Source organism: Scyliorhinus torazame, chromosome 21, assembly GCF_047496885.1.
Source record: "Scyliorhinus torazame isolate Kashiwa2021f chromosome 21, sScyTor2.1, whole genome shotgun sequence".
Lineage (NCBI taxonomy): Eukaryota > Metazoa > Chordata > Chondrichthyes > Carcharhiniformes > Scyliorhinidae > Scyliorhinus > Scyliorhinus torazame.
In genome coordinates, this window is record NC_092727.1 from 16530990 (window position 1) to 16551414 (window position 20425).

The 20425-nt window shown below is 44.2% G+C and overlaps 1 protein-coding gene across 2 annotated transcripts in view; it reads left to right on the plus strand.

The window, feature by feature from the left end:
- The window catches only part of LOC140398200 (serine/threonine-protein phosphatase 2A 65 kDa regulatory subunit A beta isoform), a 62429-nt gene that overhangs the window by 6609 nt on the left and 35395 nt on the right, over positions 1 to 20425 (plus strand). For both annotated transcript variants that reach the window (XM_072486565.1, XM_072486566.1), the window contains exons 2-3: positions 16176 to 16266; positions 16384 to 16484. In XM_072486565.1, the coding sequence (XP_072342666.1) occupies positions 16176 to 16266; positions 16384 to 16484 (192 nt within the window). The remainder of the gene's footprint in view (positions 1 to 16175; positions 16267 to 16383; positions 16485 to 20425) is intronic.

The window sequence follows — 20425 nt, forward strand, 5'->3', positions numbered from 1 at the left end:
ACTTAAAAAGACAGAAACTGAACAAAAACATCCAAGGAAGGGAAACTGAGCAATCAGGGCCAAGAAATGCTGTGGAACTAAAATATCTATAACTACAATTGCACGGGATAGAAAAATAAACCCAGCAGGATTCACTGAAATGGAAAAAGCAGAGGACAAGATGAAAGGGTTGTTGAAAGTCAAAAAGACATGAGAAATGGGGCGGGGGTAACAGTGGAGATAAACTTCCCTAATTGTCTTTTGATTTTGGCAAAATTAGATGAATTTTCTGTCTTTTTCAAAAGAAAGAATTGAGTTGTGATTTTTGGAAGGATTCATTGAGTTGCATCCTGCAGCATTTAGCTTTAGAACTGGGTCAGGAGCCTTCATGATGATGCAGTGTTGTTTATCCACGGACTCTGATAGTGGCTCATCTTACTTTGGAGATCACCATCCATTAACCTTTGCAGATCTAATTTGAGCAAAGAGCTAGGCTTTACTGAAGATCAATGAGCTCCCACATTTCCATAGTGAGTTATTGTGTGGTAGTGATTAGTTTAGGAAGGCAAGGATTGAATAACTTGGAGCTCTTCTTTGAGGTGTCTTGACCATTCCAGTCACCTTTGTATAAGAATGATAGTTTTGTTAACCTGGAAGTTAAATGCTGCTTAAGCCATTTTCTCAGAAATGTGCACACCATGCTTATTGGTATTTTGAAACATTTCAGTCTGGCTGTAGAAGTGCACTTGTTATTGTACTTTGCTGCATTTAGTGCTCGAGGTTGGAGATCATTAAATTGAGAGCTAGCACGGTTTATTTTGTGATGGAACTGCAATGTAAATTTTTGTCTACTAAGGGCTTTTGGTACTTCCTCCAGTCTTTTCATTCACTGGATTAGGGCATCGTTGGCTCGGCCATCCATAGTTGCCCTTGAAACTGAGTGTCACTACAGAGGGCATTGATGTGGGTCTGGAGTCACATGTAAGCCAGACCAGGTAAGGACAGCAGATTTCCTTCCCTAAAGGACATTAGTGCATCAAATATGTTTTTACGACAATCGACAATGGTTCCATGGTCGTCATTAAACTTATAATTCCAGATTTTTAAAAATTGAATTCAAATGTCATCACCTGCCAAGGGATTTGAACCCAGGTTCCCAGAGTCTTACCCTGGGTCACTGGATTATTAGTCCAATGACTAATGCCAGCATAAGGGACATACGTTTTCACAACTCTGGATGTTTCAAAGTGCTTTCCAGCCAATTAAATGCAGTGAAAACTATAATTGAAGGATACAATATCCAGGCTTGGGCTAACCAGTGACAAGTAACATTTGCACCACATAATGCCAAGTATTGACTGTCACCAACAAGAGAGAATTTAACCAAGGCCCCTTGACGTTCAATGGCGTTACCCAGTTCCCCCACTGGCAACATCCTGGGAGTTACCATTGACCAGAAACTGAACTGACACCTCAAAGCCAATCCATATCTACAAGGCATAAGACAGGAGTGTAATGGTATGATCTCAACTGTGCTGAATGAGTGCAACCCCAACACTCAGAAAGCTTGACACCATCTAAGACCAAGCATCCCATGAATATTCACATATCCCACCACTGTCACAGTAGCAGCGTGTGTACCATTTGTACCATCTACAAGATGCACTGCAGGAACTCACCAATTTTCCTTATCAGCACCTTCTAAAACCCACGACCGCTGCTATCCAGAAGGACAAGGTAACAGATTCATGGGAATGCCACCACTTGGAAGTTCCCATCCAAGTCACTCACCATCCTGACTGGGAAATATATTGCGGTTCTTTCACTGCTGCTGGATCAAAATGAAGGAACTCCCTCCCTAACAGCACTGCGGGTGTATCTACATCATATGGATTTCAGTGGTTCAAGAAGGCAGCTCACCACCACCTTCTCATTGACATTTCGGGATGGATAATAAATCCCCAGTCGGCCATCCCAACAATGAATATTTTTTTTAAACCCAAAGGACTTGCATCAGGTGTCCTTACTTGAAAATAGTCAATATATGTACATTAAATAGAATAGGTAAATATCTTAGCTTTGGCTGTTTTCCTCCTTTTCTGAGGTTATATCTAAACTTACAGCCAATGGGATGCCATTTCATTCATTTTCGATTTGTTAGATATCTCGGTCATTGCCATCTTGGTTTCCTTTTCCATTGATGGAGGAATGTCCTGGAATCTGCTGTGTTAGCAGCCCACAAGGTGAGGTAGCTATTATTGGGCTGTAGTGTCTGGGAGATCGCAACCAAATTAGTGAATGGGAAGCGGGGATAATGACCTGCAGAGCCAATAACAGCAAAATGGACTATTATTTAAATGGTAAAATATTGCAGCATGCTGCTGTGAGAAGGGACCTGGGTGTCCTTGTGCATGAATCACAGAAAGCTGGTTTGCAGATGCAGCAGGAAATTAAGAAGGCAAATGGAATTTTGTCCTTCATTGTTAGTGGGGTGGAGTAGGTGTATAGGGTGCTGGTGAGGCCACGCCTCGAATACTGTGTACAGTTTTGGTCTCCTCACTTGAGAAAGGATGTACTGGCATGGGAGGGGGTGCAGAGGAGATTCACTAGGTTGATTCTGGAGTTGAGAGGATTGGCATATGAGGAGAGACTGAGTAGGCTGTGTATACTCATTGGAATTTAGATGAATGAGGGGGATCTGATAGTAACATAAAATTATGAAGGGAATAGATAAGATAGAAGCAGGAAGGTGAAAATAGAACTAGGGAGTCATAGCCTCAAAATAAGGGGGAGCAAATTTAGGACTGAGTTGTGGAGGAATGTCTTCACTCAAAGGGTGGTGAATCTGGAATTCCCTGCCGAGTGAACAGGTGAGGTTACCTCAAATGTTTTTAAGGCAAAGATAAATAGATTTTTGAACAGTAAAGGAATTAAGGGTTAATGGTGAGTGGGTGCGCAAGTGCAGCAGAGTACACAAAAAGATCAGCCATGATCTTATTGAATGGCGGAGCAGGCCCGGGCCAGATGGCCTACTACTCCTAGTTCTTATATTCTTATCTCTTCTTTGAAAAAAATACCATGAGATCTTTTACTTCCAACTGTGAGGGCAAAACAGGGCTTTTGCTAAACATCTCATTTGCAAAATGACACCATACCACTGAAGCATGGTTGACCCCTTTTTTAATTTTTAAGAACTTCAAAATTTGATGCTGCTCAACATTTTGAAACTTAATCTAAAGATAAATTGTTGTATGATTCCCTTTCCTTCTCTCTTTCACTCCGTTTCCTGACTGGCTGAATGTGGTACAAGCTAACCTTGAGGGTCTGTGAACTTGAATCCAAATACTTGTAGATGCTGAAGTAACCAAATGGCTGGCACACTATCAGTAATATCTGTACATTACATTTATGTAGCATAACTTGTAAAAATCACAGCTCTTGGTGCAGAAAGATGTATTCAGCTAATTACACTGGTGCTGGTTGGATCTATGGCTTTTCCCTTTGATCTTCAGATGTAAATATCCAGCATCAAAGATCAAAGTGAACTTGTTCTTTTGCGGTCCCAACCAGAAACGTGGAATTAGAATCACCCGAGTTGATAGAAATGCATGTGTTTATTTCTCTGAAACAACATTGAACTTGGAATGTGTTACAGTTTGCACATTCTCCCCGGGTTTGCATGGGTCCCACCCCCACAACCCAAAGTTGTGCAGGGTAGGTGGATTGGCCAGGCTAAATTGCTCCTTAGTTGAAAAAAATCATTGATGAGCACGAATTGGCTTAGTACAAACATTAGACGAGACTGGATGCTCTTCTGATCCCACCAAGGGGAGAAAAAAATCGGATAACATCATAAAGACATGCTAAACCGGTGCATGCTAAACCGGTGCACACCCTTCCATGCCACATAGGGCTGCAACCATCATAAAAAGTCGGGTTAAAATTTCTGCAGTAAGGTCGGGCGCACGCCAGCACCCTTGTCCCAGCTGCACCACATGCATCAATGATGCATCACAGCTATTCCCTTCGGATATCAGGCCCACCGACACCCATGCAGAAGCCAAGACTGGATTTGTCATACCCAGCTATACAAAAACAAAAGAAAATATCCCATATCTAAGGGGAAATTACATGCACACCCTCACCATGCAACCTAACCAGACGCAGCATGGGTTCATAAAGGGCAGGTCATACTTAACTAATTTAGTGAAATTTTTTGAGGACATTCCCAGTGTGGTAGACAACGGGGAGCCAATGGATGTATATCTGGATTTCCAGAAAGCCTTTGACAAGGTGCCACACAAAAGGTTGCTGCGTAATATAAAGATGCATCGCATTAAGGGTAAAGTAGTAGCATGGATAGAGGATTGGTTAATTAATAGAAAGCAAAGAGTGGGGATTAATGCGTGTTTCTCTGGTTGGCAATCAGTAGCTAGTGGTGTCCCTCAGGGATCAGTGTTGGGCCCACAATTGTTCACAATTTGTATAGATGATTTGGAGTTGGGGACCAAGGGCAATGTGTCCAAGTTTGCAGACGACACTAAGATGAGTGGTAAAGCAAAAAGTGCAGAGGATACTGGAAGTCTGCAGAGGGATTTGGATAGGTTAAGTGAATGGGCTAGGGTCTGGCAGATGGAATACAATGTTGACAAATGTGAGGTTATCCATTTTGGTAGGAATAACAGCAAAGGGGATTATTATTTAAATGATAAAATATTAAAACATGCTGCTGTGCAGTGAGACCTGGATGTGCTAGTGCATGAGTCGCAAAAAGTTGTTTTACAGGCGATTAAGAAGGCAAATGGAATTTTGTCCTTCATTGCCAGAGGGATGGAGTTTAAGACTAGGGAGGTTATGCTGCAATTGAATAAGGTGTTAGTGAGGCCACACCTGGAGTATTGTGTTCAGTTTTGGTCTCCTTACTTGAGAAAGGACGTACTGGCACTGGAGGGTGTGCAGAGGAGATTTACTAGGTTAATCCCAGAGCTGAGGGGGTTGGATTACGAGGAGAGTTTGCGTAGACTGGGACTGTACTCGTTGGAATTTAGAAGGATGAAGGGGGGATCTTATAGAAACATATCAAATTATGAAGGGAATAGATAGGATATATGCGGGCAGGTTGTTTCCACTGGCGGGTGAAAGCAGAACTAGGGGGCATACCCTCAAAATAAGGGGAAGTAGATTTACCACTGAGTTTAGGAGGAACTTCTTCACCCAAAGGGTTGTGAATCTATGGAATTCCTTGCCCAGTGAAGCAGTAGAGGCTCCTTCATTAAATGTTTTTAAGATAAAGATAGATAGTTTTTTGAAGAATAAAGGGATTAAGGGTTATGGTGTTCGGGCCGTAAAGTGGAGCTGAGTCCACAAAAGATCAGCCATGATCTCATTGTATGGCGGAGCAGGCTCGAGGGGCCAGATGGCCTACTCCTGGTTCTTATGGTTTTCATGGAATCATAGAATTTACAGTGCAGAAGGAGGCCATTCGGCCCATCGAGTCTGCACCAGCTCTTGGAAAGAGCACCCTACCCAAGGTTAACACCTCCACCCTAGCCCCATAACCCAGTAACCCCACCCAACACTAAGGGCAATTTTGGACACTAAGGGCAATTTATCATGGCCAATCCACCTAACCTGCACATCTTTGGACTGTGGGAGGAAACCGGAGCACCCGGAGGAAACCCACGCACACACGGGGAGGATGTGCAGACTCCGCACAGACAGTGACCCAAGCCGGAATCGAACCTGGGACCCTGGAGCTGTGAAGCAATTGTGCTATCCACAATGCTACCGTGCTGCCCGTAATCCAGTTTTATAATCCAGGCCCTGAGCAGATTCATATAATCGTAAAGAGAGGACCGGCAGCAACAAATCCAAGTTATTCTCAAACCCAGGGTCTTCTGTAGATAAAGATGAAGGAGGAAAAGACTAGAGCTACCAAAGCTGACCCACCGGATAACAAGAACTCAGGACCAAGTCCAGGCCCTGACTCACCGTGGTACGCATTAAGCATCTATCAGTAAAAAGGGAATGCGCCACTCAACCACAATAAGGCAACTCGTCGCCAAGGGGAACCACAGAATAACCTTCAATGCACAAGGCTTGGATATATCCCAGAATAATCAATCCAGTCGAAGGCACCCACCAATAGAGCGCCCTGGGAGGGAGGGCTGACTCCTTCCTCCCAGGCAACATCATGGGGCCCACCCAGGAAAAACCCAGCACCATGCGTATGTGAAAACAAAAACCAGGGGAGGAACACCCAGACCAACACAAGGCGATCACCGCCACAGGAGGAGTACCCAGAGCAGACTTGCTCCGTACCAGCCAGGACAACATCACCAATCCAACTTCACCATGCACCAACACTAAACTGATGTTCAAGTGGCTCAAGTAAGAAACACAAAGAGAGACCCAGTGGCTGATGGAAAATTGATGGGATTGAAGGTGGATAAATCCCCAGGGCTTGAGAATCTGCATCCCAGAGTGCTTAAGGAGGTGGATCTGGAAATAGTGGATGCATTGGTGGTCATCTTCTGGGATTCTATAGACTCTGGAACTGTCCCTGCAGATTGGAGGGCAACCCGCATCACTCCGATATTGAAAAAGGGAAGTAGAGAGTAATCAGGGAATTATAGACCAGTAGGCCTAACATCGGTAGTGGGGAAAATGCTTGAATCCATTATCAAGGACTTTATAGCGGAATATTTAGAAAGCAGTGGCAGGATCAGTCAGAGTCCGCATGGATTTATGAAGGGAAAATCATGCTTGACAAATCTTTTGGAATTCTTTGAAGATGTAATCAGTACAGTTGACCAGGGGGAGCCAGCCGATGTGGTATATTTGGACTTTCCAAAGGAGTTTGACAAAGTCCCGCATTAGAGATTGTACAAAATTAAAGCACATGGGATTGGGGGAAATGTTTTGAGGTAGATAGAAAACTGGTTGGCAGAGACGAAACAAAGAGTAGGGATTAATGGGTCCATTTCAAATTGGCAGGCAGTAACTAGTGGGGTACCACAGGGATCGGTGCTGGGACCCCAGCTGTTCACAATATATATTAACGATTTGGATGAGGGGACAAAATGTAACATCTCAAAGTTTGCAGATAATACCAAGTTAGGTGGGAGGGTGAAATGTGACGAGGATGCAGGGATCCTACGTCATGATCTAGACCGGTTAGGCGAGTGGGCAAATCAATGGCAAATACAATATAATTTGGATAAGTATGAGGTTATTCACTTTGGAAGCAAAAACAGGAAGGCAGATTATTACTGAATGGTTGTAAATTGGGAGAGGGGAGTGTGCAGCGGGACCTGGGTGTCCTTGTGTACCAGTCGCTGAAGGTAATCATGCAGCAGGCGATTAAGAAAGCTAATGGTATGTTGGCCTTCATTGCGAGAGGATTTGATTTGATTTATTGTCACATGAGGGAGTGCAGAGGAGATTCACTAGGTTGATCCCAGAGTTGAGGGGATTAGATTATGACGAGAGGTTGAGTAGACTGGGACTGTACTCATTGGAGTTTAGAAGGATGCGGGGGGATCTTATTGAAACATATAAAATTATGAAGGGAATAGATAGGATAGATGCGGCCAGGTTGTTTCCACTGGTCGGGGAAAGCAGAATTAGGGGGCATAGCCTCAAAATAAGGGGAAGTAGATTTAGGACCGAGTTTAGGAGGAACTTCAACACCCACAGGGTTGTGAATCTCTGGAATTCCTTGCCCAGTGAAGCAGTTAAGGCTCCTTCTTTAAACGTTTTTAAGAAAAAGATAGATACCTTTCTAAAGAATAAAGGGATTCGGGGATATGGTGTACGGGCCGGAGACTGGAGCTGAGTCCACAAAGATCAGCCATGATCTCATTGAATGGCGGAGCAGGCTCAAGGGGCCAGATGGCCTACTCCTGTTCCTGGATCTTATGTTCTTATGTATTAGTATACAGTGAAAAGTATTGTTTCTTGCATGCTGTACAAACAATGCATACCGTACATAGGGAAGGAAGGAGAGACTGCAGAATATAATGTTACAGTTATAGCAAGGTGCAGAGAAAAGATCAACTTAATACGAAGTAGGTCCATTCAAAAGTCTGATGGCAGTAGGGAAGAAGCTGTTCTTGAGTCGGTTGGTACGTGACCTCAAACTTTGGTATCTTTTTCCTGACGGAAGAAGGTGGAAGAGAGTATGTCCGGGGTGCGTGGGGGCTTTAATTATGCTGGCTACCTTTCTGAGGCAATGGGAATTATAGATCGAGTCAATGGATGGGAGGCAAGTTTGCGTGGTGGACTGGGCTACATTCACGATCTTTTGTTGTTTCCTGCGGTCTTGGGCAGAGCAGGCTCCATACCAAGCTGCGATACAAGCAGCAAGAATGCTTTCTATGGTGCAACTGTAGAAGTTGGTGAGGGTCGTAGCTGATATGCCAAATTTCCTTAGTCTTCTGAGAAAGTTGAGTCGTTGGTGGGCTTTCTTAACTATAGTGTCGGCATGGGGGGGGGGGGGGGGCAGGACAGGCTGTTGGTGATCTGTACACCTAAAAACATGAAGCTCTCGACCCTTTCTACTTCGTTCCCATTGATGTATACAGGGGCATGTTCTCCACTACGCTTCCTGAAATCGATGACTTTGGAGTGTAGAAGCAGGGATGCACTGCTGCAATTAAACAGGGCTTTGGTGAGGCCACACCTAGAGTATTGTGTGCAGTTTTAGTCTCCTCTGAGGAAGGATGTTCTTGCTCTCGAGGGAGTGCAGCGAAGATTTACCAGACCGATTCCAGGAATGGCGGGACCGTCATATGAGGAGAGATTGACTAGGTTGGGATTGTTCTTGCTGGAGTTCAGAAGAATGAGGAGGGATCTCATAGAGACTTAGAAAATGTTAACGGGACTAGACAGGGTAGATGCAGGTAAGATGTTACCAATGATGGGTGTGTCCAGAACCAGGGGTCACAGTCTGAGATTCAGGGTAAACGATTTTGGACGGATATAAGGAGACATTTCTTCACACGAGTGGTGGGCCTGTCAAATTCATTACCACAGGAAGTAGTTGATGCTAAAACGTTGAATATATTCAACAGGCATCTAGATATAGCACTTGGGGAGAATGGGATCAAAGGCTATGGGGAGAAAGCAGGATTAGGCTATTGAGTTGGATGATCAGCCATGATCGTGATGAATGGCGTAGCAGGCTTGATGGGCCAAAAGGCCTCCTCCTGCTCCAACTTCTCTGTATCTATGATATGACCTCCAAGGCCTCCCAAAAGAGAAGAAAAAAGGAAGAAAGAAAAAGAATCATCAGGATTAATCTCTCGGATATCTATGAATCAGATCCAAATCTCTCAGGCAGCTTGACACACGTTTGAGGAAGAAAGCCAGTCGCTCAGTCAATAGAAGGGCATCACACCCACTCTAAGGAGAGAGGTAGGGGATGGGGACGCGACAGAATGTATGCCAAACACAGTGCACAGTCCTTCGCCAAACCTCCCTGTACCCCAGTGACCAGACATAACCTCTCTTGACACCCCCCACAGGGCTCCCAGAAAGGAACACCCCCTATCCTCAATGGCAACAGGATACTAGCAACTGCGCCTGGCCTTGCCTGGCATCGGCCAAACCCCCCCTACCATGATGCAATTTTGCTGTATGCATTCCCCACTGGAGAAGATCTGTAGATCTGCATCATAATGAGAGAGATGCCATAACCGTGTGCTATAGATATGATTGATTAAAAAAATTAATTGCTGAAGATCATCGGGTATGCATGCATGGTGTTGATATAGGCACAGTTTCCCCTTGGCTGTTATATTTACAATTGCTTCTGTTCAACATATCCAAACTCCAAAATTAACCTTACCTCGGGACTTCCATGGCAACACCTCATTTCAAAATTTGTTCCCTGTTCTAATTAAAAAGAAATAGTTTCATCCACTGATTTACTTAATTCATATCTGATATTCAATTGTTAGCAAATGCACTTATTTTTGTTCCTTCAATTTTTGGATAATTCCATTTTTTATTGGGGTTCATCTTTTATCGAGGAAATTTCAAAAATTGCTTCCACATTGGACAGTTCACTTCATTGGATGGATACTTGCTGTAACCAATTCCTTATGAAGGAATTACTGCATGTGAGATCATTTCTAGATGGAAAAAGATCTTGATCACTATCAGCATATTGATCAATTATATAGCAATCAGTCTCTATCAATTTGTCCATAAAGCCAGACATTGCATGAGGCAGACCCTGGTGATGGAGAATTTTGAAAACCATAGGTGCAAAGTCCCTTGTTCATTACCATTATCCTACACTTGGCACATATTAGTCTTGTTACTCCGACTGTATTCTAAAATTGGCTGCAGAATTGCCTGTATTGGCTTCCATGAACCACTCTCTCACTGTGATGTTCTTGGCCGGTTTAGCTCACTTGGCTAGTAAGCTGGTTCGTGATGCAGAGCGAGGCCAGCAGTGTGGGTTCAATTCCCATACCAGCTGAGGTTATTCATGAAGGCCTGTCGTCTCAACCATGTCCCTCACCTGAGGTGTAGTGATCCTCAGGTTAAATCACCACCAGTTAGCTCGCCTCCTCAAAGGGGAACGAAGGCTATGGTCATCTGGGACTATGGTGACTTTACCTTGACCCCACCTAAGTGCAGGCTTTATTCTTTGGTTCTGCAGCTATTTTAAAAATGGCTTCACTGACTAGGCCAGAATTTATTGCCCATCCCTAATTACCCGTGAGAGGTAGTGGTGGTGAGTTGCCTTCTTGAAACGCTGAATCATGTGGTGTAGACACAGCCACAGTGCTGTTAGGGTGGATGTTCCAGGATTTTGTCCCAGCGACAGTGAAGGAACGGCGACATTTCCAAATCAGGATGGTGAATGGCTTGGAGGGGCACTTCCAGGTGGTGTTCCCATGTAGCTGCTGCCTTTGTCTTTTGTGATAAAAGTGCTTGTGGGTTTGGACAGTACTGTCTAAGGAGCCTTGGTGAATTGCTGCAGTGCATCTTGTAGATGGTGCGCACTGCTATTGCGCAACTGGTGGAGGGGGTGCATGTTTGTTGGACATGGTGCCAATCAAGCGGGCTGCTTGGATGGTGTCGAGCTCCTTGAATGTTGTAGGAGCTGCACTCATCCATGCAAGAAGAGTGTCTTCTGGGCAGGATGAGACAACTTGTCATGATCTATGTCCTTTGGATTTTAGAATCCTTTAAACACCGATCATCTCACTTCAAATCATCTTTGTTCCAGTCTAAGCATGCCCCATGTACATTGTGCTTCCTCATCCAATCCCTCCACCCCGTCAATCATTCCGCTGCAGTCAATCATTGTGGTTGCTTTCCTAGTTGTATAAATGAGGAATGGATCTTGCTGTCTTGAGTTTGCTACTGTAAAATTTCAAAACAATAATTTTACTTTCATTTATTTTTTTAAATATTTAGAGTACAGAATTATTTTTTTTCCAATTAAGGGCCAATTTAGCAAGGCCAATCCACCTACCCTGCGCATCTTTGGGTTGTGGGGGCGAAACCCATGCAAACACGGGGAGATTGTGCAAACTCCACGCGGCGGACAGTGGCCCAGAGCTGGGATCGAATCTGGGACCTCGGCGCCGTGAGGCTAACCCACTGCGCCACCGTGCTTCCCTATTTTCATTTCTTGACGTTATTGTTCTGAAGTTTGAATCTGCATTTACCTTGCCCAGGTGATTATTTACAACATATGAACATTTATGTTAAGTGACAGTGGGCCATTTAACTATGGGGTTGTCACAACTGAACCAGATTTGACGCTCACTGGGTGGGCATCTTCCTAGTTTCTGCAGTAGTTTGTGGATTGTTATTAGGAGTGGGAACAATAACTGCTTTCTTCCTCCTTCCACGCCAGTCCTTGGCCTAAGGGTATTCTAGCTTCTTGGGAACAATTCATTGCTGCCCCAAGTTGATATCAGTTCTTTCACAAAAAGGGAAAGGGTGAGATGCCAAAAAGGGAACATCCTTGTCTGCATGATTGAGGTTCTCACTGGGTAAACTCAGAACCATTGGGTGCAGGTAGCAGTGATTCTTTCCCAGGAGTTTGTAGCTAGCAGTGTTTTAATTACTCCTCCTGTGCCTGTCACTGGCTGAAAAGGTAGGCGTTTCAGTGTACCGAGATGGAGCTCTCGAAACTATAACCTACCTTGTTTGGCAGCATTCTTGAGGTATCATTAGTTTTATGACTGATATTTTTATCTTGTGCAATTGCAAATTGTAAAAAAAAAACTTATCCAGAACAGAAAAAGACCATTAGTTTAGTGAAACCATCATTTATTTTAATAGAGCAACCCTGCCTACCAGTCTGCTGATTAGACCCTGCCTCTAGAAATTAATTTTTATCTCTTGAACCAATCTGTTTACCGATTCACTGGGCTGCTTGGGCAATGTACTTTTTAAAAATTAAATTTAATGTATCCAATTCATTTTTTCCAATTAAGGGGCAATTTAGTGTGGCCAATCCACGTACCCTGCATATTTTTGGGTTGTGGGGGCGAAACCCACACAAACACGGGAGAATGTGCAAACTCCACACGGACAGTGACTCAGAGCCGGGATCGAACCTGGGACCTCGGCGCCATGAGGCAGCAGTGCTATCCATTGTGCCACCGTGCTGCCCTTGGGCAATGTACTTGAGAATCCTTTTAAACTTTGGATGAAAAATGTTCTGGTTGACTTCTTTCACGTTCTCCTTTGCAATTTAGTTTGACTTGGGGCTTGCTGATTCTGAAACCCTTCATCCTAATGTATAGGTGTCCGGATCCTATGAGGTTTTTTGTGAATCCTAATGCGGCTGTCAAATTATAAGTTTTCTTTTTGTTACCAGCATGTTTTTAAAAAAATAAAAAAAATTCAGTATTGATAGTTTTGTTTTCTTAGGATACATTTCTCTTCGTTCTGAGGAATGTGTCGAAGAATTTTTAGTGATTTCCCATCTAGAAGGGTTTGAAAACCAGCACCGTAATTTAACTGGCAGAGTTTCATCAATTCCCTTCATACCCTGGAGTATTCAATTAGATCCCCTCAAACTCTCCTCTATTCCAAGGAAAATAATTTTTAAAAAACGTATCTGAAAGAAGCAGAAATTGCACCTCAAGTGGAAGGGAAATGGTTGAATTGCAGATGTCATATAGTAACATGAAATAAAAGAAGCCATAATGACACTAACCCTGAAAATCAAAGATATTTATAAAACATAGAAAATGCGTAAGTAGGATGATGAAAATGGAAGCATTAAACTGGCAAAGTAGAACAGGCTGTAGTGACCCAAGAGTCTGGAGAAATAATAAAGGTTGGTATCAAGGGTGCAGGCCGGGCGGCATAGTGGCACAGTGGTTAGCACTGTTGCCTCATGGTACTGAGGACCTGGGTTTGGTCCCCGCCCTGGGTCACTCTGGAGTTTGTACATTCTCCCCATGTTTGCGTGGGTCTCATCCCCACAACCCAAAAATGTGCAGGGTAGGTGTATTGGCCACGCTAAATTGGCCCAGAGAACTGAAATATACCTAACAGAAAGATAATGGGCTGGATTCTCCGCTTCGGCAGCGCACTCACGGCCACTGATTTCCTGACAGCGTGGGGGTGCCCACAATGGGAAATCTCATTAGCCGGCTGCCGGGACAGAGGATCCCGCTCCTGGCGGGGGCGTGACGCAGGACGGAGAATCCCACCTAATTCATCCATCCTGCCTTGTGGTGCATTTGAATAGTGCAGAAAGTTAGACTGGGATGGGGAATTGAAACGGCAAGTGCCAGGGAGCTTTGGGATTGCACTTGCAGTCCGAATTAAGGAATCCAGCAAAACAGCCATTTAATTTACTTTTGGTCTGCCCCATGCCAAATGGGGAGCCTCTTGGGAAATGAATAGAATGTGTGCTTAGTTGGGAGAAGCACATAGTTTGTGACTGCTTTGTTGAAATGTTGACCGTTCTGTTCTCCACAGATCCTAACTGACCTCCTGAATGGTTCCAACATTTTCTGATTTTGCACCAACTGTAGCTTTTTGCAGCTACAGTTTTTGGAGTGTCGCTAAGAAGCTGGAATTTTATGACATGCTTGATCAGCCTTGTAACATCATTAGAGCTCATGGCATAAGGGAAAATGCATTCACAAATACAGTATATGTGAACTTGTCCAATATTCCTGCTGAATTTGCCCTGAAATATAAATACAGACACCCACATCGTATTGGAAAGCTGCTCCTAGTGGAACTGGTTCCAATGTAAATGGCTATTAAACATGGCAAATACTTGGACATCTCATTTGTACTTACTGTTGAATCTTATGCCAAGCAATGGTCACACTCCAGTTAGTTTGACAACATTCAGGCTACTTTAACCGCACTGAAAGAATATTTGATCTTGGGTTTGCTTATTTGAGCTCTGAAATGCTCGACCCTCATAATGTAGCCTCCGGTAACTGAACCCTTTTGCGTGTTCAAACATGGTGCATCCTACTTAAGGCAGTATCACGTAGAATGGAGCCAATTGGCAGTTTTTCAAGTCACCAGTGGATAGTTTGTAAGGAATCCCTGCAGGTGCTGAGACTCTTGAGGGGCTTATTTCATAACTTGAACATGTGTGCAAATGTATTTGCTCTGCATTGGTAGTTGTGTAATAGCCCATTAGGGATATATTCTGAAATGTTAATTATGTGTGGGTCTGTTCTGAATGCAAAAGTTTCTATCTATCTAAGATGTTACACCGGGCGGTGATTTGGTATACTGGCTGTCCAGTTAGGTTGAGGAAATTGTCTCGGTACAGTGTGATGACACTCGCCGCAGTTATGCGATTTACTTTTGAGTGTTAATCCTGCATTTCTACTCTCCTTTACAGAATGAAAAAGTCAAGCAACTAATTTCCCACTGTGTTAAATGGTGATTTAGGAGTTTTCCTGCGTGGATGCAAAGAGCTAAAAATTCCCACAAGTTGATGATTGGATCAGTAATAATAGAATTCGGAAGATCTGTCCCAAAATTTTGTGATGGTAGAGAAAGTGGAGGGACTGGAAATGTCCCAACTCTGAATATTAATAAGTCATAAGATAGGGGCAGCACGGTAGCATTGTGGATAGCACAATTGCTTCACAGCTCCAGGGTCCCAGGTTCAATTACGGCTTGGGTCACTCTGTGCGGAGTCTGCACATCCTCCCCGTGTGTGCGTGGGTTTCCTCCGGGTGCTCCGGTTTCCTCCCACAGTCCAAAGATGTGCAGGTTAGATGGATTGGCCATTCTAAATTGCCCTTTGTATCCAAAATTGCCCTTAGTGTTGGGTGGGGTTACTGGGTTATGGGGATAGGGTGGAGGTGTTGACCTCGGGTAGGGTGCTCTTTCCAAGAGCTGGTGCAGACTCGATGGGCCAAATGGCCTCCTTCTGCACTGTGAATTCTATGATAAATCCTATGATTGATGTACAGAGGTGTGTGAATAGCTGCGGTTTGCATTCAGGGAGGTCTGACTTAACTGGTTTGAATTAGGTCTATTGATTGAGGAGTTAAAATTGCTTCGCCAGAGGGGGTGGAGTTCAGTATGGTTCTCTCTATTGCTAATCAGTAACCAGAGCTGGAAGTGTGTATGTCGGGGTATGAGCACTGTGATGCCCTGCATGCTAGAATGACCAACATTCATGCAGCTAATCAGTGGGATAAGGTACCATTAAATCATACCACAGAAAGGGATAATTGTATCACTATATTGTCTGACAAACCATGAGTTATCCAATTTATTTGCATCAAGAGTTACCTAACTGTTACTTTGGGATGAGCGTACTGCCATGTTTCTCAATTGCTTCCCATTTTATTGATCACTGTCATCTAATGGAAATTGTCACTACGGGTATTAATTATGAAGCTAGCAGGGCGGCATGGTGGGACAGTGGTTAGCACTGCTGCCTCATGGCACTGGGGACCTGGGTGATCCCGGTCCTGGGTCACTGTCCGTGTGGAGTTTGCACATTCTCCCCGTGTCTGTGTGGGTCTCACCCCTACAACCCAAAAGGATGTGCAGGGTAGGTGAATTGGCAGCTTAATTAGAAAAAAAATAATTGAATACTTTAAATTTATTTTTATTAGTCTAATATTGTTTGGTGTAGGAAATATTACTTCTTAATTCATTCTCAAATACTGCTTTCTGTACCTAACTGACATTCACAAATTGTACTTGTCCTTTACCAGCTGCGTCTGAACAGTATTAAGAAACTGTCAACAATCGCCTTGGCTTTAGGAGTTGAAAGAACTAGGAGTGAACTCCTCCCATTCTTGACTGGTATGTACAAGACTGTTGGTGCTTGCTTCTGTATTTTTCTTCTAACGAAGGAACTATCCACTGGAATGTGAGACTGATCGTTAAACTGATTTGTGTTGGTTTCTTGTATCAATGTAGATACCATTTATGATGAAGATGAAGTCCTATTGGCCTTGGCAGAACAACTTGGAAGCTTCACCGTCCTTGTTGGGGGTCCAGAATATGTTCACTGTTTGCTGGTAGGAAATCATTTATTTATATAGTGCCTTTCATTTTTTTTTTCTTTTCTTCTCCTTTTTCACGTTTTCTCCCACATTTACACCCATCAACAATAAACAATAATCAACAAGATATGTCAATCCCCATAATAACAACGATCCCATCCGCCCACCAACCCCCAAACCTCAACCCGCATGTTTACATAAACAAATGACAAAAAGGAATCAGGGATTACCCGTAGTCACCCTTAATCTACGCGGCTCTCCACCCCCCCCCCCCCCCCCCCCCAACCAACACCATCCAGCCTCTAAGAGAGTACCGTACATGATACCCCAAAGTTGTACACCCCCCCCCCCCCCCCCCCCCCCCCCCCCCAAGTCTCCAGCTCCTCCCATCCACTGCCTCTTGTAAAACTCCTCCTCCCAACCTCGGTTCCCTCCCCCAACCTCGGTTCCCTTCCCCCAACTTTCCACCCCGGCTAGACCACTCGGACCCTGTTCTGTCAGGCTCCGATGGCCGCAGCCCCCCCCCCCCCCCCCACCTCACTCCCGTTCACTGGCCGGCTTAAACCGGCCAGCGTGGAGGCCCCCGCCTGGGTCCCTTTCCCCCTTGCCCGGCCCTAGGAAAGCCCAAAGATCCCATTTTAGCACACAAACCCCGCATATCCACCTACACCCCAAAGAGCCCTCCTTTTGAGTGAAAGTCCTGTCCCTTCCCTTGTCCAAATATATGCAACATTGGCTCCTTTAGCCTCTACACCTGCGCGCAGTGATACGAAAAAAAGTCATGAGGTTACATCGGCACATGTCCATTCCTCAATTTGTCAGTTCTGCCACAGTCCTTCTGCCTTCGCAAACTCCGCCGCTGCTTCTGCCGTTCCAAAATAAAAGTCCCTGAGCTTGTAAGTCACCCTCAGCTTCACTGGATATACAATGCCGCACTGCACCTTGCCAATGTACAGTGCCCTCTTCAGCCGGTTGAAGGCAGCTCGCCAGCTCCACCGTAAAGTCCTGGTATGCACGTATACCAGCTCCAGCCCACTGCACCACCCGCTTCTACTTGGCCCAGCTCAGGACCTTCTCCTTCACACTGTACCTACGGAAGCACAGAGTCACTGCCCTTGGAGGCTCACTCGCCTTTGGTACAGGCCTTCACGACCGATGAGCCCGATCCAGTTCATATCGGATGGGGTCCTCCCCCTCCCCCAGTAGTTTTACCAGCATCGCGGCAAAATACTCAGTCGGCTTCGGTCCTTCAACTCCTTCGGGCAGCCCCACGACCCTCAAATTCTGTCGCCTGGATCTGTTTTCCAGATCTTCCATTTTTCCTTGCAGATTCTTGTTCATGTCCATCACCTTCCGCATCTCCTTCCCCATCGAGGTAAGTTGATGACCGTGCTGCAATACCGTCTCCGCCACTTCCTTCAGCGCCTCCCCTTGCTCTCGCACCTCCGCCACTGCGCTTGCCACCGCTGTCTTCACCGGGGAAACCGCCTCCTCCACCAGCACATTCAAAACCTCCCTCATCTCATTCCTCACCATCTCCATACATTTCTCAATCTGCGCCAACTGCTTTTGGAATTCCGCAGCTATCACCTTAGATAGTTCTTCAGCCGTAAGCCCTGCGGCCTCCCCTGGTGCTCCAGCCTCCATTTTCTTTGTTGATCCCGCGGTGACCTTTCCCCTCTCCAGCGGACTTTCAGCCGCTTTTTTCCCGGCCGTTTTTTTGGTGTTTTTCGACATCCTCCTTCTCCTTGCGCTATTTCCCGACTTTTACTGCCGTCGCTGGCGCTAGGACCGGGCGTTACTCCCCGAAAATGCCGTTCCCGAACGGGAGCCCTCCAATATGTGGCTGCCTCCCGCCCGCCGTCACCGGAAGGCATAGTGCCTTTCAGAACATCAGCATCTCCGAGTGATCAGAGTCAATTAAGTAATTTTGATGAATTGTCACTGTTGTCTGTAGACAAAGGCTACAGCTAATTTTTTGTGCAGCAAGATTCCACGACCAACAATGACTTAAATGACCATCCAGGTTTTAGTGATAAATGTTAACCAGGATACAGATAAATCCTTGCTCTATTTCTAATTGTGCCGTCAGATTTTCTTCTGGTCATCCGAGGAAGCAGTTCAGTTTAACAGCTGGTAATTGACAGTTCAGCACTGTATTGCAGTGTCAGCCTAGGTTACATGATCCAGTCTCATAAACGGATCTTAATGCAAGGGTTGCTGATTGGATTCTTGGTAACAAATAGATGAGCAGTTTCTGCATGTAGTTTGTCACTTTGATGAGCAATAATAAAGCCTTAAATTTATATGATGTCCCAGGGTAACTCAAAGCGCTTTACAGCAAAATAAGCATATTTTTAAGGTTGGTCAATATCATAATGTAGGAAACGTGGCAGCCAATTTGCATATAATAAGGTCCCGCAAACAGCTGCATGATGCAACTGGATAATCTGTTGAAGGTAGATCTGTATATATCATGACTATACTGAGTGTAATACGATCAACTTCGGACAAGGTTTCGTGCAAGGCTTTTAAAAAAAATATGATGGTAATATATTAAAATCTACTTAATTTGCTTTGTCAGAGTTAACTCCTGAAACGCCACGTCTTCTGTAGCAATTTTATCAGCTGGTTAAAGCTGTGTTCCTAATTGTTTTGTAAAAAAACTATTAATTTGTCCATTCCCCATCCCTTAATTGCCTATCTACCTGATGTTCTACAGTTCTATCTGTGCCTTGTGCCCTATATTGCCTTGCCATGGTGCATGTTCTTCATACATAGCCTAGCTGTAGTATCAAAGGTCCATTTCAGTGTGGGGTCAACATAATTGCCCCATCTCCAAATCTACAAGCACCATTTGCATTGGCTTAATGGATTGTGAACACTGGCATTTCATTTCTGAGTTCAGTAACACTTAAATTAATTGTGTTGCCCTAAGTTTTACTTAAGCATGGAAACCTCGGGTTTGTATTGATCACGTACAAACTACATTTATGTTCTGAGCTGTTGGAACCAAAACGCATTTTTAAAGACTACTTACAAGAATATTTTATATTACGTGCATAAACACAAAAATCTATTGTGTTATTTTGTTGGGGGGGGAAATGCATTTATTTAATCTGCAACCATTGTAATGGTGAACAAATAACTAAATTGGCCTGTAAGTAATGAAACGCATAAAGATCTTTTGTCAATGTAGAACGTGATTCAGACTCAAATGGTCTGATTTTCTCAATGGTGGAACCATGATTGGAATGTGGACAGCACTAAATTAAAATAATTATTTGAAATTATTAAACTATTAAAGCAGACTTAATCTTTTTCATATTTATATTTAATTTAGAAATATTAATTAGCAAAGTATTGTTTGGCATGTCAAAAATGAATTATTCTGGAATTATTTTATGGTCTTTCAGAGCACAAATTTTAGGTCAAATATTTCAGACATCTGGTTCATTTCCCTAAAGTGCCTTTCTGTGCTCACGTCAAAAAGTTGTTTCTGGAGCGTTAGAGGGAGGTCGGTCAGCAGCAGCAGCAACCTTGGGGGGGTGGGGGGGTTGTGTGTGTGTGTGGAGGGGACGTCCTGGGAGGGGGGGAAGGGGGGACTGCCTGGGAGGGTGGATGAGCATGAGATAACATGAAGGGTTGGGGAAACTGGCACGTACGGGTGAGGGCCAGTGTACAAAGCTGTGTAAATATATCATTTTGCTATGTATATATCTTGCTCTGCGCGAAAAACCAGAAGAAAACCCACTTCAGATTTATAGATGCCTTATAATCATCTATGATCACTGCTTCATTGCTGCAATATTAGAAAAAGGAACATTTTTAAACACTATTACAAATGTAAAATTTGTAATTCCTAATGTGGCAATATGTACATTGCACACATTATGTGAGAGTAAGTCTGATATGAACCCCCATGCTTTATTGAGGATACCCACATGCATCTTTAT